The 16,913-nt window shown below is 43.9% G+C and overlaps 1 protein-coding gene across 3 annotated transcripts in view; it reads right to left on the reverse strand.

Annotated features, from left to right (window-relative positions):
• The window catches only part of LOC130361904 (bifunctional heparan sulfate N-deacetylase/N-sulfotransferase 4-like), a 428,712-nt gene that overhangs the window by 44,875 nt on the left and 366,924 nt on the right, over positions 1 to 16,913 (reverse strand). For all 3 annotated transcript variants that reach the window (XR_008891199.1, XM_056565565.1, XM_056565577.1), the window contains exons 8-9: positions 16,288 to 16,384; positions 4,451 to 4,574 (exon numbers count right to left, since the gene is read on the reverse strand). Coding sequence is in view for 2 of the 3 variants with exons in the window: in XM_056565565.1 (XP_056421540.1) it covers positions 4,451 to 4,574; positions 16,288 to 16,384 (221 nt within the window). In the remaining variant the exon portion in view is untranslated. The remainder of the gene's footprint in view (positions 1 to 4,450; positions 4,575 to 16,287; positions 16,385 to 16,913) is intronic.

Genomic DNA, 16,913 nt, shown 5'->3' on the forward strand with positions numbered 1-16,913 from the left:
GCTGGTGGTGCTCTGTGGGTGTGTGGCTCCCCTCCAGGTACTTGCTCCGCTTTGTGCAGATCAACGCTTTGCTGTTGGTGCCAGGTTGTTGGCAAAGTCATCTCCAAGTTCTGCTGCTTCCGTTGCTGTCTTGGGCTTGCGGTCCAATATCCACTCTCTGGCTTCAAAGCTTCGTGTTTGGAGAAACTGATCCAGGACCATCAAGTCCTTCAGGGCCTCATAGGTAGTGACTTGTAGGCCCCCAGTCAATAGCCTGAATGCAGTTCTTAGCTGACCTGCATGTTCAGTGCAGCTTTCTGTGGCACTTTGTTGCAAAGTTCAAAACTTTTTCCGATAAGTCTCTGGAGTCAGATTTTATTGCCTCATAGTCCTGGTCACTCTCAGAGGAAAGAGAAGCAAACACATCCAGAGCTTTCCCTTGCAACCATGGGGTTAGATATTGTCCCCACTGTTCCTTAGGTAGATGGAACTGCCGGCAAACCTTTTCAAATCCCCTCAGGAACACATCCAGATCACCATCTTTCTCCAACATAGGGAAATGTTCCAAGCGGGGTTTGTGGTCTCCTTGATCCTGCACATCACTCCGTGCGGATGAAGCATCCCCTCTCAGCCTCAGAAACTCCAGTTCATGCCTCCGCTGGGCCGTTCTCTCTGCCGCCTCTCTCTCTGTGGCTCGTGCCTCTCTCTCAGCCGCTCGTACCTCTCTCTCTGCAGTTTGATACTGGAGAAGCAGTTGGAGTTTCATATTGGCATCCACATTCCCAAGGTGTTGTAAGGTAGTCCACATATAAGAGTCCAAGGCCTCATGTGGAATACTGTCCTGATGGGGAGTAATGTTGTATTCCCCAAGAGATATCAGTCCTTGGATGGCAGTTCCAGCTGTAGGACTTTGTCTCATGTCACTCAGCTCTTCTGCACGGGCATCACACTCCACAAGATCAGCAATAAGTTGTTCCTTGTTCTTTCCTGCAGTAGGGATGTCCTTTTCTTGGCACATTAGCTCCAGTGCAGGCTTGAACTGCTTGCGATATGCCTCCATATTTCCGAGATTAGACAGAGGAGGTAAAACAGGAGATGGGGAGGACAGAACTGTCTTGAACGAGTGGCAGTGGATATTGTAGGGCCTCTAGCTGTACCCAGAAGGGAAACAATGTATTCTTACTTTGGTGTATTATGTAACCGGTTACCCTGAGGCTGTTGCCTTATCCTGAGGTTGCCTTATCCTGCCTTATCCTAAGGTGGCAGATGCATTAATTAGTATATTCTGCATGGTGGGGTTCCCCAGAGAAATACTCACTGATCAGGGCACACAGTTCATGTCCAATCTAATGCAAAGTCTCTGGAAAAAGGAAAATGACTGTAATTGGTAGCTTCAGTGGTGGAGTATGTTCTGAAGTTCAGACACAAGATGCAGGCATTGACTGGGCTTGTGCATGACAACCTCACAGCAGCACAGTCCAGGCAGAAGTACTGGTATGATCGCAATGCAAGGGACCGGGTCTATGAAGTGGGACAGAAGGTAATGGTTCTGAACCCCATCAGGCAGAATAAGTTGCAGGCTGCCTGGGAGGGTCCCTTGCCCATTTCGCAGTGTCTAGAACCTACCACATATGTAGTTAGCCTTGATGAGAAAGGTGAGAGGCAGAGATTGTACCACATTTATATGGCATACTATGCACCAGAGGAAGGGCTGGGTAGTGATCCCCTACTGGACCTAGTGGAAGAAGCTAAGAGCCAGGGATCCCTTCAGAATGCGGAGATCAATCCACAGCTCTTAGCTGAAAAGAAAATAGGCCCCTTCAGTGCCATCTTTGCCTGGGAATACAGGGCCTGTGGTGTCAAGAAAAGAAATAGACGGTTAATGGAGACAGATCTATCAGCCTGGGGAGGCAAAATCTCTCTGTCCCCATCTTAAGGGGGAGGTATCAGGCCCAAGGCCTGATTATAGAATTATACATGTGTTATAATTGTATTTGTGTATAATGTATCATCTAAGGCATGGGTGAGGGTTCATTCAGACTGTGTATTTGTTTTTGTGTATTCCAGTTTCATTGGGGGGGGGGCTGTCGGCCTGTGTTATACTTCTTTTGAAGTCAAAAGCCTTTGTAGCAGCAGGATGTCTCTGGTCCCATCATAAAAACAAGTTAGGGATAAGGGAAGAGAGATGCCCCCCAACCTGGTGGGATCAGAGGGGGGGGGGTGGAGTTGATGGAGTTTTCCCTCCAGAAAAACCACTATAAGACTGAGATGCTGGACAAACCTTTGTTTCAAGCCTGTGGAAAAAAGCTGAAAAACCATCCTAAGAGCAGCTGGACTCTACCACACAAGGACTGTTATACCATTATGCTGTGAGGATTTTCTTTTTGTTTCTGAACTTGTCTTGCTGAACTCTTTTATATATTTTTGTACCTGTATGTCATTTGTTTATTTTATACGTAACACTTTGATACCTTTTTTCAGATTAAATATTTAATTAATCAGCTCTGGTCTTTGATCTCTAAATATAGGACCTCATCTTTCTGAAGGAAGCTCTGGTGAAAAACATTTATCAAAGGGTTAATTTGGTGACTTGCTGAGACTAGTAGTGGATATCCAGAGGTCTAGTGGCTTTAACCCTTGCACCATCATACTCTCTGTAGTATCTTTGCTTAACCGATAGGGTGGGATCGTGACAACTGTGATACCTTTTTTCAGATTAAATGTTTAATTCATCAGCTTTGGTCTTTGATCTCTAAATATAGGAGCTCATGTTTCTGAAGGAAGCTCTGGTGAAGCTCTGTCACGGTCACACCCTATAGGTCCAGCCAAGACGCTAGCGAGTGTATGATGGTGAAAGGGTTAAAGGCACCAGACCTCTGGGTATCCACTACTAGTTCCAGCAGGTCACTAAATTAATCCTTTGATAAACGTGTTTCACCAGAGCTTCCTTCAGAAAGGTGAGCTCCTATGTTTAGAGATCAAAGGACAGAGCTGATTAATTAAACATTTAATCTGAAAAAAAAAGAGTATCACAGTGCTATGTATAAAATAAGCAAATGACATACAGGTACAAAAATATATAAAAGAGTTCAGCAAGACAAGTTCAGAAACTAAAAGAAAATCCTAACAGCATAATGGTATAGCAGTCCTTGTGTGGTGGAGTCCAGCTTTTCTTAGGATGGTTTTTCAGCTTTTTGCCACAGGCTTTAACCAAAGGTTTGTCCAGCATCTCAGTCTTATAATGTTTTTTTTGGAGGGAGAACTCCATCCCCCCCTCCCCTCTGATCCAACCAGGTAGTGGGCATGAGTGATGCAACCTATGTCTTCTGCTTGTGAGCTTAGATTTGCTTTGGACTTGATAAGGGGAGGAATCCCAAAAGCTTGTCTCTACAAAATTCTGTTAGTCCAAATAAAAAAGGTATTACAAGATACTGCAACATTTTTTGATTTGCATCTGCTTCACTGGACTAATACAGTATACACAGAGAGAGAGAGAGAGAGAGAGAGAGAGAGAGAGAGAGAGAGAGAGAGACGTACATGAAGTACTAATAATAAATTTGAACTTCAATGGCTTATTCACATTGGCGGATTTAATAGATTGTTTCCTGCTGTGAGCTTGAATGGGGGTGGGTTCTCCACAGCAGATTTTCAGATTTTTATAGTCAATGGGATCCGCGGCGCATTTTCGCCAGTGGAAATTCTGCTGCTGAAAATCTGTAATGGAGAGTCCATCAGATCCAAACTTGCAAAGTCCACTGTGAGTTTACAATCAAATCCACCCCATGTGAACAAGCCCTAAGACTATGTTTCCACTCAGCTTTTTTTTTTTTTTTTTTTTTTTTGTCCTTCCTTTATATTTCTAATTCCCTTTGAATACATTTCTGGTTTTGGCTCAAAAACTGCAGTGGCAGTTTTCCCAAGAAAACAAGCAAAGTGGAAACACAACCTTACCAAGTTTACAGTTTAGAATGGTAGTATCCACCTGTCCAGTGTACGGTGTCCAACCATCCGGCGTCAAAATTGAGACACTGGATGATTGTGAACTGTCCCATTAAAATAAATGGGGTCAGTTCTAGCATCAGTTTCCCTCCATTGCACGGCGGAGGGAAACTATGCTGGATGCTGGACATATGCGAATACAGCATTATATAGCCACAGGATGGAATCCACAATAAAGAGACAATGAAGCCGATTTATTAAAACTATAAATCTGACCTGATATATTGTATTTCTTTTTTACTATTGACTACACATTCACTTTCCATTAGTTAGTCAGTTCATTATCATATTTTCCAGTAAAGTGCACAATGATTCGATTTGACATGTACCCTGTGCTGCATTGCAGGCTATGAGATTAACTCAATTCATGCAAGAATATCAGTAATAAAACCACAACATGCCCATCCCAGGTGTATTGGCAGGTGTTTCTCTGAATTGAAATCGAATTGTAAACTTAATGCATTCATCTTACCAGTCAATTCCTTTGTGATAGTTGTTTCCATTAAAGAATTGCACTTCCTCAAAAGTCTTTGGGTTAGGAAAGTTGCTTATGATGTACGGATGCATCAGTAGAAAAAAATAAAGTGCAGTTGTGCCTATAAAATAAGTAAGATATATTTTAGTAATAATAATATGAAACAATTAGTTGTATGCTGGTTGCAAATGGGGACTGTTATACAGCAGTGGTTATTCAAACAGTGTATTTCCAGCTGTTTAAAAACTACAACTTCCAGCCATGAGTGAAGGAAAGCCTATACACGACTATAAAAAAAAGTAAGATAGTTCATAATACTCAGAAATAGTTCAAAAAAAAAATAAAAAACATTAACTAACACTTTTTATTAGGAATATGTAGACCAGATATATAAAAAACGGAAATAAGGTAATTTAATGAACCTTTCGCTGCGATCAAAAAAGGTCAGGGTCACCAGCCTGACATTTACAAGTGGCAGCAATTTTTAACCTTTCTTGGGAACAATATACGTACAACAAAATTCAGATGTCAGGATTTTCTTTTAAATACTCCGTGAAGCCAATGCACAGCGATTCAGCTGAATTAGCTCTTTTTATTCATTCTGTTCTCTATTGCACTGCTTATTAATCTTAGGTCCTGTACTTTCATCTAAAGTAGAATATATGTTTTATAACTAAAACTATTAGGAAAGGGGCAGACACTGTGAATGGTGGGGATCCCAGGTTAAAATAACACTCACATGGCACACATTGTTCCTGATTTACTAAGAGTGCAGTGCAGTTTTCTTTGTGGGTTTTAATTCCCCACATTTTTTTTCACGGTATTACTATGGTTTCCCTACATTTTCTACTTTCCCTACATTTAGCTTTTTTTTACACATGCTCTGATCTGTAGGATTTCCTCAGCTGAAATCCACCACATTTTATATGGAAACCTTAGTAAATATGTTGGGTTTTTGTGAAAATGTCGGGAAACCCCCCCTTTTCCAGTGACAATGCCCCCCTTTTCCCAATGACCATGCCCCTTTTTCGGGTTCTTAGTTAAATGGAGAGTTAGTTGTTTTGTTTTTTTTTCAATTCTGGTGCAAATGCTGGCATAGGCAGAATTTCTGCCGCAATGCGCCATAATCTGGCACACAAACCGACAAAATATGTCGGGCTTACAATAATAAATGAGGGGCATATTGTGTGTTGATATAACCAGTGTGGAAGTTTGTCCCCTGCCAGCAATACAGATCTGGTGGAAATATGGTAATGCCTATTTTGTACCCACCGACCCATATGGTCCCATAAACCTGCTATACCCATTGCTTAGTTTGGTATAAATAAACCCTATAGTGACTATAAGGCCGGGTTCACACTACAGAATTTCCAACTGGAATTCTGCTCAGGAATAATGGTCGGAAATTTCGCTGCTTGAAGGTAAAATGCAGGTGAATGGGTTTTCCGTAAGCCGATTCATATTGCAGAATTATCTGGGCGGAATTTCCGTCAGAAAATTCAGTTAAAAAAATTCTGCCAGAACATTGAACCTGCTCAATGTTCTGGCGGAATCCGTGCTGCAGACATTGCCGTCTATCGCAATGGCAATGTCCGCGCGGTCCTTAGTCAGTCTGCACTGTCCACACTCAGTATTTCCTGACAGAAATTTTCCTGCCATGAATTCTGTAGTGTGAACCTGGCCTAAGACTACAGCCAAGATTTTTCATAGATTTTCCACAGCAGAAAATTTGTTTTTCCATAACAAAATTGCCAATGGAAAATCCACACAAATTTGCAAAACTAGATAAAAATTATAGTCATAACACACTAATCTGTCATACAAAAGAGATGTTCTAAAGTTCGGTCTATTATAGGGATGAGCAAATCGAATCTGAAAAATCCAGATTCATTAAGAATTTCTGGAAAAATTTGATTTGCGCTAATTGCTTCATTAAACTTTTACTGCACTCCATTTACTGCACTCCAGGCTCCACAGCATCTAAAATGGGGGATCAACATGTCAGGACATGGGGCAATGAATCATGAGAAGGTGGGAACAAGGGTCGGTGGGATGACCCTGAATCACCCTCGGTGATGTCACAGGCCTATAAAATTGGCAACCATCTTCTGGCCAGTGACTCCAGCGTTCTATTGCAGAGAAAGTGGGAAAGAGAGAGAGGCACAGAAAAGCATTTTTACACCAGTGATTCACCTCAAGCCAAATTGTAGCATACAAGCACTGATGGGAAGGGAGAGAGATTGAGAGAGAACGTTCACATGTGGGTGTATTACATCAGGCTGTCAGCAGCGATTAACCTCAAGCCCAGGTCCAGCCTACAAGCACAGATAGGAAAGGGAGAGAGATAGTGCACCTGTGGGTGGATTACAGCAGGCTGTCAGCAGCGATTCACCTCAAGCCCAAGTCTAGACTGCAAGCACTGATATAGAAAAGAGAGAGAGTGATAGAGAAAGTGCATTTTTGGGTGTATTACAGCAGTGATTCACCTCAAGCCCAAATCCAGCCTACAAGCACTGAAGGGAGTGAGAAATTGTGAAAGGCCAGCAAAAAGTACACACCTGCTGGTGTTGTAGACAAATACTGTCTTAAGCGGCGTACTGGAGTGCCTTGAACTCCCCTCATAAGTGCATACCACATACGTACATCTTAGTGGTGTACCATTTAGTTCCTGTTAAAGTCTTAAGGGCCTAGTTCATTGCAAGGCCAGCAAACAGTACACACCTGCTGGTGTTGTAGACAAATACTGTTTTAAGCGCACTAGAGCGCATTATACTCCCCTCATATACGCACTAAGTATGTCAGGCAGAGAAGTGCAAGGACGTGCACAGAGGAGTGGCAGTCCTAAATTCTTCAGGCAGCATCCGCAGCAGACTAAGGGCGAGTGGCAGCAGGAGTCACAGCAAGAGGCCTGAGCTTCCGGTATCAGCTAGCGGTCGTGTCTCGACCAGCAACTCATCTGCCATTCATTGGTTAACACAGACATCCACTTCATCACAAGTGACATCTGACACCCCCAGTCAACAGTCGGTGGGTTCCTCAGACACAGCCCTCAGTTGGCATGGCCTGGGAGCAATCCCTGTCCTCCCATTGCCTTTGTCCTATGCTGTTCCCTCTCCTACAAAAGTATGTGGGTGGGTTCAGCTCCAGTATTTAGTGAGGATGATATAGGACAGTGAGCAGCTACTGCCAAGCCAAGAAGTGAAGGAGACATTCGCTGCTTCCTCCGCTAGGCGGGCAAGTAGTGATGAGGAGAGTGGCGTGGGAGGTGGTGTTGCGAGCATTCAGGCTCCTGAAGGAGACACTGTTGAGGAACCTGAGGAGAGCATCAGTGACGTGCAGACACAACACAATGATGATGATGACGAAGCCGATCACACTTGGGAGTCGGGTGCAAAACGGGCTTCATCATCATCAGGAGAAGAGGGATGCAGGTTGCCCGTGAGGCAGCAGCTGAGCCAGCAAGATGGAAGCATGGTTGGCAGTCAGCATGGTGGCAGAAATGGAAAGTCTGGAGCCAAACGTGCCTGTGGGAGATCACCTGATTTGCGGCAGCCTACCTTCCCTGGAGGTAGTGAAACAGGGGTTCCTGAAATTGGCGGCAGTAGCAGTCAATCAGTGCGGACTGTTGGTGGGAAAATCAGCCACTTGGAGGTGTGGCAGAGGAGGAGGTTAACATGGCCACATGCAAGATGTGTCGGCAGAAGGTGAAGCATGGCCCTGCATCCACATATGAAGCGCCACCATAAAGCGGCCTGGGAGAACTGTGGCTCTGATGTGTTGGTCCAGCCTGCTGCATCACCTGATGGCACGCTGCTCCTGTTTTCAGCCAGCCAAGGCTCCACCACCTCAGCCAAAGGGAGCTGTGTGTCATACCCATCTTATGTTGCTCCGGATGCTCCTGCTCCTCCCACTTTGAGTCAGTCATTCTGCCAGCAATCCATCGGCAAAGCCATGTCCAAGAGATAACAGTATGCGCCCACTCATCCAACGGTTTAGAAGCTGAATTTGCTCCGGTCCAAGTTGCTGGTGCTGTAGTGCCTCCCTTTTCAAGTGGTGGACTCTGCACCTTTCAGAGAACTGATGGCTTGTGCCGAGCCGAGGTGGAGAGTGCCAAGCTGTCATTTCTTTGCGAAGAATGCAGTACCAGCCCTGCACAATTTTGTGGAAGAGAAGGTGGGCCAGTCCTTGAGCGTGTCGGTGTGTAACAAAGTGCACGACAGCGCCGACATCTGGAGCTGTAACTATGGTCAGGGGCAATACAGGGACAATGTGGTTCCTGCACAGCCACAATAGCAACTTGGACAGGTGATGCCGCTTCTGCCTCCATGCTCTCAGGCCGTTGGTCCTGTGACAGTGTGTGCCTCCGTCTCCTCATCCTCCACCGTGTCCTCAGCCTCCACTGCACGGACAAGTCTCATTGGAGAATGGAGTCACACAGCGGAGGAACTGCTAAAAGTAATTAATCAAGAAACCGAATCATGGCTTACTCCACGAAAACTGGAAATGGGAACCATGGTGACTGACAACGGGAAGAACATCTGGTCTGCATTGTGACAAGGAAGCTTGAGACATGTGCCCTGCATGACACACACATTCAATCTGGTTATCAAGCGGTTTCTGAAGTGCTCCCCACTCTGCAAGACATCCTAACAATGAGAAACAGAGAAAAGCCATCACTGATTTCTTGATGATCCAAGCGGATAGGGGGACTCCCCTGTATAACTTCAATCTCAACCAGTGGTAGCTCATTCGTGACACCTGCCATTTGACCAGGCCCTTTGAGGAAGCCACCTTATTAGTCAGTCGCCAGGATTATGGGATGAACTACGTCATTCCACTGCTTCATTTACTACAACACATGTTGGAAATGATAGCTGGTCAGGGCACTGGTGAAGTGGCGCCTACATCTCACGGCCACACGAACTGGAGGAGGAGGGGGAGTGGAGCAGTGGAGCACAGAGTTTAGGTTTAACGAGATGGGTGGTTTTTCTAGTCATCTAACAGGAGAGGAGGAGCAGGAGCAGCCAGAGGAGCTAGAGGGTTATGAGGAAGACGAGACACAGGACCCAAACAAACTGTGGCAGTATGCAGTGGAGATGGAGGCAGGGAGCCCCTCCGAGTTAATTGCACAAATGGCACGATGCATGCTCAATTGTATGCGTAGTGATCGCTGAATTGTCACTATTCAGCAGTGGGATGACCTAAGGCTCTCCACCTTATTGGACCCTCGCTACAGCCACAAAATGGGGGCCTTTTTTTACACCCACTGAGAGGAAGGACAAACTGAACATCTACAGGGACATCCTACGTAGACAGTTGGCCGATGCACACTGCACCATCGTCCATCTTCTTGCAGGTCTGACTCGGGAGGCCCACTGCGCTCACCTTCCACTGCCATGGCTACTCGGGAAGCTCCATCAACAGCAGCCTGAGTCTACAGTCGCTGATGAGTAGCTTTCTTCACCCGCATAGTGAAGCAACTCATCAGCAGCAAGTAGACCTGGAGCAGAACCTGAGCCAGCAAGTGGTGACATACCTTGGCATGCCCTTGCCAACACACCTTGAAGATCTGCTGGACTTCTGGGCAGCCAAACATGATTTGTGTCCGCAACTAGCAGAGTTTGCCCTGGAAAAGCTGTCCTGCCCTGCCAGTAGTGTGCCATCAGAGCAGGTGTTTAGTGCGGCAGGGGCCATAGTAACCCCAAGGTGAACTCGTCTGTCCAAAAAAATGTGGAAAGACTGACCTTTGTGAAGATGAATCAGGCATGGATCAGCCAGGATTTCCACCCACCAATGCCTGATGCATCAGAGTAGATTGACTATGGTGCTGCACCAACGCTTCACAAATATGGATAGTGCTAAACATATTTAAGGTGCTGCTCCCCAGTTACAGACATTCTTCCGCATGAGGCCAAAAGTAAGCACTGAGGATATGCATTAGCTAAAACTTAACTTTTCTTAGGATAAAATATGTGTACCCAATTTTTTTTTTTTAAATCAAACAAAAGGAAAGGTGTGCAAAAAAATACCATGTGCCATCTACACCACCAAGTATTGATGTGATGCAAAGACCTCTAAAAGGTGGAAGGGAACAACGTATGGTTCAAAGTAACCGGTGGGGGTAAAAACTTCCCCTGTAAGGCCCTACTCTTGCATTATTAATTTCCTTCTTGGCAAGTGTTACTCACCCTAAAAAAGTTTGGCCCCACACAGGAAGAATCTCCCTATTTCCACCTACAAACATTGCCATTTCCCAGGGTTTTTAGGTGGAAATAGGGAGAGGTTCCTGTGTGGGGCCGCCCTTTTTAGGGCGTGTAACACTTGCCAAGAAGGGAATTAATAGGACGAGAGTAGGGCCTTACAGTGGAATTTTTTACCCCCACCTGCTACAGTGGACAATACGTTGTACCTTTTCACCTATTCGGGGAAAGTGTTACTCGTCTTAAAAAAGGCGTCCCAACACAGGAACCTCTCCCTTTTCCCACCTAAAAACCCTGGGAAATGGCAGTAACACTTGCCAAGAAGGAAATTAATAATGCTTGAGTAGGGCCTTACAGGGGACGTTTTTACCCCGACCGGTTACATTGAACCATATGTTGTTCCCTTCCACCTTTTAGAGGTCTTTGCATCACATCAATACTTGGTGGTGTTGATGGCACATGGTGTATTTTGCACACCTTTCCTTTTGTTTGATTTAAAAAAAAATATTGGGTACATCTATTTTATCTTAACAATACTATTAAAAGTTAAGTTTTATGTAATGCATATCCTAAATACTTTCTTGTGCACACTAACACTTTTACAAAAGGGGCCATTTTCTTCTGCCTACCTGCATATGTGATGCCACACATATGATGCCAAGTTCTCCTTTTTTCACCCACCTTTGTCACTGAGAACTGGTATTGCCACCCCCCCCCCCCCCCACTATGTCACCAGGTCACTTTCCGGACTCCTGATGCTGCTGATGCCAGTTCCAGGCTGTCACATACTGCCACCATTTTTTCTCCTCGTGCTGATGCTAGCTCCAGGCTGTCTCATTCTGCCACCATATGTTTTCCTCATGCTTTTGCCAGCTCCAGGCTGTCTCATTCTTCCACTATATGTTCTCCTGATGCTGTCACCAACTCCAGGCTGTGTCATTCAGCCACTATATGGTCTCCTCATGCTGCCACCGACTTCAGGCTGTGTCAGTCAGCCACTATATGGTCTCCTCATGCTGCCACCAACTACAGGCTGTGTCATTCAGCCACTATATGGTCTCCTCATGTTGCTGTCAACTCCAGGCTGCGTCATTCAGCCACTATATGGATTCCTCATGCTGACGCCACCTCCATGCTGTGTCATTCAGCCACTATATGGTCTCCTCATGATGCCGCCAACTCCACCCTGTGTCATTCAGCTACTAAATGATCTCCTCCTGTTGCCGCTACCTCCATGCTGTGTCATTCAGCCACTATATGGTCTCCTCATGCTGCCGCCAACTCCACGCTGTGTCTTTCAGCCACTATATGGTCTCCTCAAGCTGCCATTAACTACAGGCTGTGTCATTCAGCCACTATATTGTCTCCTCATGCTGCATCCACCTCCTCGCTGTGTCTTTCAGCCACTATATGGTCTCATCATGCCTCCATCAACTACAGTGTGCGTCATTCAGCCACTGTATGGTCTCCTCATGCTGCCGCTACCTCCACACTGTTTCATTCAGCTCCTGTATGGTCTCATCATGCTGCCACCAACTACAGGCTGTGTCATTTAGCCACTATATGGTCTTCTCATGCTGCCGCTACTTCAACGCTATGTCATCCAGCCTCTATATGGTCTCCTCTTGCTGCCGCCACCTCCACGCTGTGTCTTTCAGCCACTATGTGGTCTCCTCATGCTCTCACCAACTACAGGCTGTGTCATTCTGCCACTATATGGTCTCCATATTCTGCTGCCAACTCCAGGGTGTGTCATTCAGCCACTATATGGTCTCATCATGATGCCACCAACAACAGGCTGTGTCATTCAGCCACTATATGATCTCCTCATACTGCCACCAACTCCAGGCTGTGTCATTCAGCCACTATATGGTCTCCTCATGCTGCTGCCAACTCCATGCTGATTCATTCAGCCACTAAATGGTCTCATCATGCTGCTGCTATCACCACGCTGTGTCATTCAGCCACTAAATGGTCTTTTCATGCTGTTGCCACTTCCAGGCTATGTCATTCAGGCACTATATGAACTCCACATGCTGCCACCACCTCCAGGGTGTGTCATTCAGCCACTATATGGTCTCCTCACACTGATGCCACCTCCAGGCTCTGTCATTGTGCCGCTCTGCGAAAGTTATTTTAATAGCGACACCTCTAACCTGCATGTCATACTGAATAACAGTATTATTTCACTAAACCTGCACACACCCTATGTGTGTTACATCAACGCAAAGTGTTCTACACCCCTGTTGAGGCTCTCTGTAGACCAGAAATAGCCATTTTTAATAGCGATTCGCCGTAAATAAAATCAAATTGAAAAATTTTTTGGGGAAAATTCAGCCAATCATCCGAATAAAATTTTTCAAAAGTTCGCTCATCTCTAGTCTATTATACCCTATGATGCCACATTAGGGTATATATTTTTGTTCCTGATATTCTTATGTATACGATCAATGTTGTGCCGAAATAAACAACATCTCCTTAAAGTTGCCAATGCAAATTCTACGTCTCAGATTTTCATTTAAATGAAGGCCACAATATGAGCATAAACAGCCATAAATATAGTGAAATATTCTGTTCTGTCAGCTGCAATTGACATTTCAAACTGCTGTTAGATAGCCCCTAGGACAAGTACACACAAGGAACCTTTCATACTGTATATCTGTCTATGCTTCCATGACATACACCTCCTTGCTCCCCTCTTAATCCCTGTCCCTGTTTGATTGACAGGCACCTGGAAGCCAAGCCCTTTTTTCAAATATTGTACCAGTTCACAGGAACAAGATTTGGTGGCCAAGCCCTGAATGTATATCAAGCAGGGCAGGCATGAGCAAGGAGATTCAGGGGTAATTCAGGGGTTCTGGAAGGCCTCTTTGGCTCTTGACATTGAGAATAAACCCATTTTTCTACAGAAGCACAGACATATACTTAGTGTCAGAATTTTAAAAACTAAATTAATTGCAGCTGACAGATTACCTTTTTAGGGTAGGGTCATGCATAGTGTATATGTATCGTATTTCACAGTTTGCTAAATCTGCTTAGCAGCTTAATAATGAATAATAGTCCCCAAAACTGTCTCAACTAAGCTTGTTGTTAATAGAATACAAACATAACAACTAATTTCTTATGCTACAGTAAGAAAGGAAAGGTCACTGTGTCCGGTTGCTACAAGTCATACAGGTAGCCCCCTTTGCCTTTTCATTTCTAAAGGGACCCCTACTAACAAGGGAGAGGAAAAGTAACTCACTGCTTTTCTCTCCTAAGAGGAAATAAACATTGAACCTTTTCCTATTCACAATACTGAATATATGTTTCACAAATTAGTAACATGTTGTTCTTTTCTGTTGCTATTTGGAGTTCTTTATTTCTTCTATAGACAGATCTGTATAACATTTTTCCGTTCATAGCATAATAACGCTCTACAATTTTTGCTTAGTTATATATTTCCTGACATTTATTTAGACTTTAATGACTGTAAATCTACAGCCCTTAGAATTCCCTGTGACTCCTGATCTTGGCTACATTCTTGCTGTATAAACAGTATCACCCAGAGCATTTAAGCAGTGAGACCTGTTCTTCCCTGAACTGTGGAAGGTAATATTTCTCATTACGCCATTCCCGTTCAGCCGGTAAATTTTTTGTTGGCAGCCTAACAGTATGTTAAGCCTAAAATAATTCTCATTGTTCCACATTCACTTAATTACCAGATGTTCTGAGACCTGACAGATTGGCCCATTGAGTTCAGACAGTTGAAGCTATATTGCAGCTTGCTGTTATAAATGTTATATGGACTGAAAGACATATTCCGCTACATTCATCCTGTGAAATTTCAGGTATATGTGGCCAAAGAATATTCAAGAAATTGCATGATCAAATTTTAGTGATGGCATGAGTCAGCTGCAATGCCGGAATTAAACAATATACAGGACCTGGAAGCATCAGCTCTGTACATTGTAGTAGTGGTGGCCCTTAGTTTCTCCTACTTATTAAAGTGAATAAGGACTGCATTGTAGTAACCTTGCACCACCATGACACAGTGAACAGAGCCTAGGCTTCTGATTCCCAGATACCATGGCTGGGCTTAACAACTGATTGGCTGTTGGTGTCTGAATAGGACATCAATAATTTTACTCCCCAAAACCCCCTTTAATGGGCACTGTCAATTGTAAAAACTTCTAGTATATGGTAGTGGTACATATTTGTAATATGCTTTATTAATTTAATAGGTTTATAAATAATGTACCTTATATTATCAGCCACTAGAGGTCATCGTATATAGCAGATGCTGACATGTCCCTGTATCAAAGTAGACCGTGTCTCGGCCTTACGGCGTGCCAGAACACAGTTCACAAAGTTTCATGCACGAATGTGTACAGAAGCTCCACTAGAGAAAAATACATGCAACTTTACTAAAAACACCAAGTCAGGAGGACTCCCAGAGCATAATGTACTGCTGTGTAAGTCTGCTACTTGTCTTGTGAGAGGAGAGAGGGAGGGCAGAAGTTCATGTGCAGCATGTGATGGCAAACACCATCCCGGCCAGAGAAGGCTGAAAACACCTTAGGCATGATCCTTTAGTAACACAGGGTAAGCTCTTGCACCAAGAGATCCAGTCAAAATATTATAAGTTATAGATACATGTGAAAGAATACCTGTTAAGATAGCCATAGCAGCAGCCAAGCATGCATGTACTCTGAACAGGGAAAAGGGAGAAAATTATTGCCAGACAGTTATGGTGGCAGCTCATTTCCCTATAAACAAAGGGATCGGGCATGTTAACATCCAATATGTATAACTTTTCTCTCCTCTGACATCTGCTGTCAGGAAGTCCTGTATACATTAGATGGTTGGCCATTCCTAACAATATTACAGTTTCAGGCTAGCTATTATTTCTAGAATACAAGGACATGACAGAGCTTTCAAACTCCTTTTAGTTTTATTCTAAAGTTTTCATGATGGAATTAATTCTAGTTTCAAAAGAGATTTGAGCTTCATCCTCAGGATAGGACATCGATATCTCACTGGTCAGGGTTCGGCACCTCTAAGCTGCAGGGTCCACTGCATATCTGGCCTTAATCGGTATACTAAAATCTATGTGATACACAATGGCCCTGATTTAGTAAGAGTAAAGTGTAGGTTTCTTTGTGGGTTTTAATTCCCTACATTTTTTCCACTATATTTACTAAGCTTTCCCTACATTTTGCTCTTTTTCCTACATTTTGCTTTTCTTTTTACACATGCTCTGATCTCTAGGGTTTTCCTCAGATCAATTCCCCCACAATGCATTGTGTTTTTGTGAAAATGTTGGGAACACACCCCTTTTCTGTGACCATGCCCTATTTCTGTGTCAGCCACTACCCTTTCTCAGGTTTTCTCAGTAAAATGGAGAGATGGTTGGGTTTTTCATTTCTGGCACAGACAGAATTCTGGTTCAGACAGAATTCTGGTGCAGACAGAATTCTATCAAAATGAGACAGAATCTGTCGCACAACCCAACAAAACATGTTAGGTTTACAAGAGTAAATCAGGGCCAATGTTGTAGTAGTACAGTACAGATATTAAGTACAACAGTAGGTTGTTAAGGTCCCAGAACACTCTAAAAGGAGGTAAAATACTTAAGTTATAACATATACTCACCAGTCTTTTGAGGTCCTATCACAAGAAATTTTGGTAGACGGTCACAGGTTTTATCTCTAGACCAGATGTCTCTGTGCCTCCTGTCATCACATGGATTCTGTAGAGAGAATATTTCTTAGTATACTTTATCCATAATATATACTTTATGTTCTATAGAGTCTTACTTTCAACTTTGTACAATGCATGTAAGAAAAGAATATATGAGGCACTCCCTTGTGTATTACAACCTTAATGGACAAAAGATAAAGAGAGAATATCTGCTCACCTTTAGGTGTTGGGCTCCGGGCACAATACCTGAATTGACATTTTGCAGTAACAGTAGCTGCTGCCTATACCCAATTTAATGTCCTGTGGAGCAACTGGTATCTCAAAGTAGAGAAAGTCTTGAAGGAGCCTATCTTTGGAGCCTATCCTTGGAAATGACCAATCTCAGAGCATGTTAAAATAAGAAGAGTTTATTCAGGTAGAGGAACAATGCATTTCTTTGTCAGATACAGAGGTGTTCCTTTTCAAACACTTTATCCCTGTACCTCAATAAATGCTTTTTCTTATTTTATGGTGGCCCGATATTGGTCTCTTTCACACATCGGCATGTGCCTCAGAAAACTTTTTCTTTTCAGGCTCCT

This window comes from Hyla sarda, chromosome 1 (assembly GCF_029499605.1).
Source record: "Hyla sarda isolate aHylSar1 chromosome 1, aHylSar1.hap1, whole genome shotgun sequence".
Taxonomy (NCBI): domain Eukaryota; kingdom Metazoa; phylum Chordata; class Amphibia; order Anura; family Hylidae; genus Hyla; species Hyla sarda.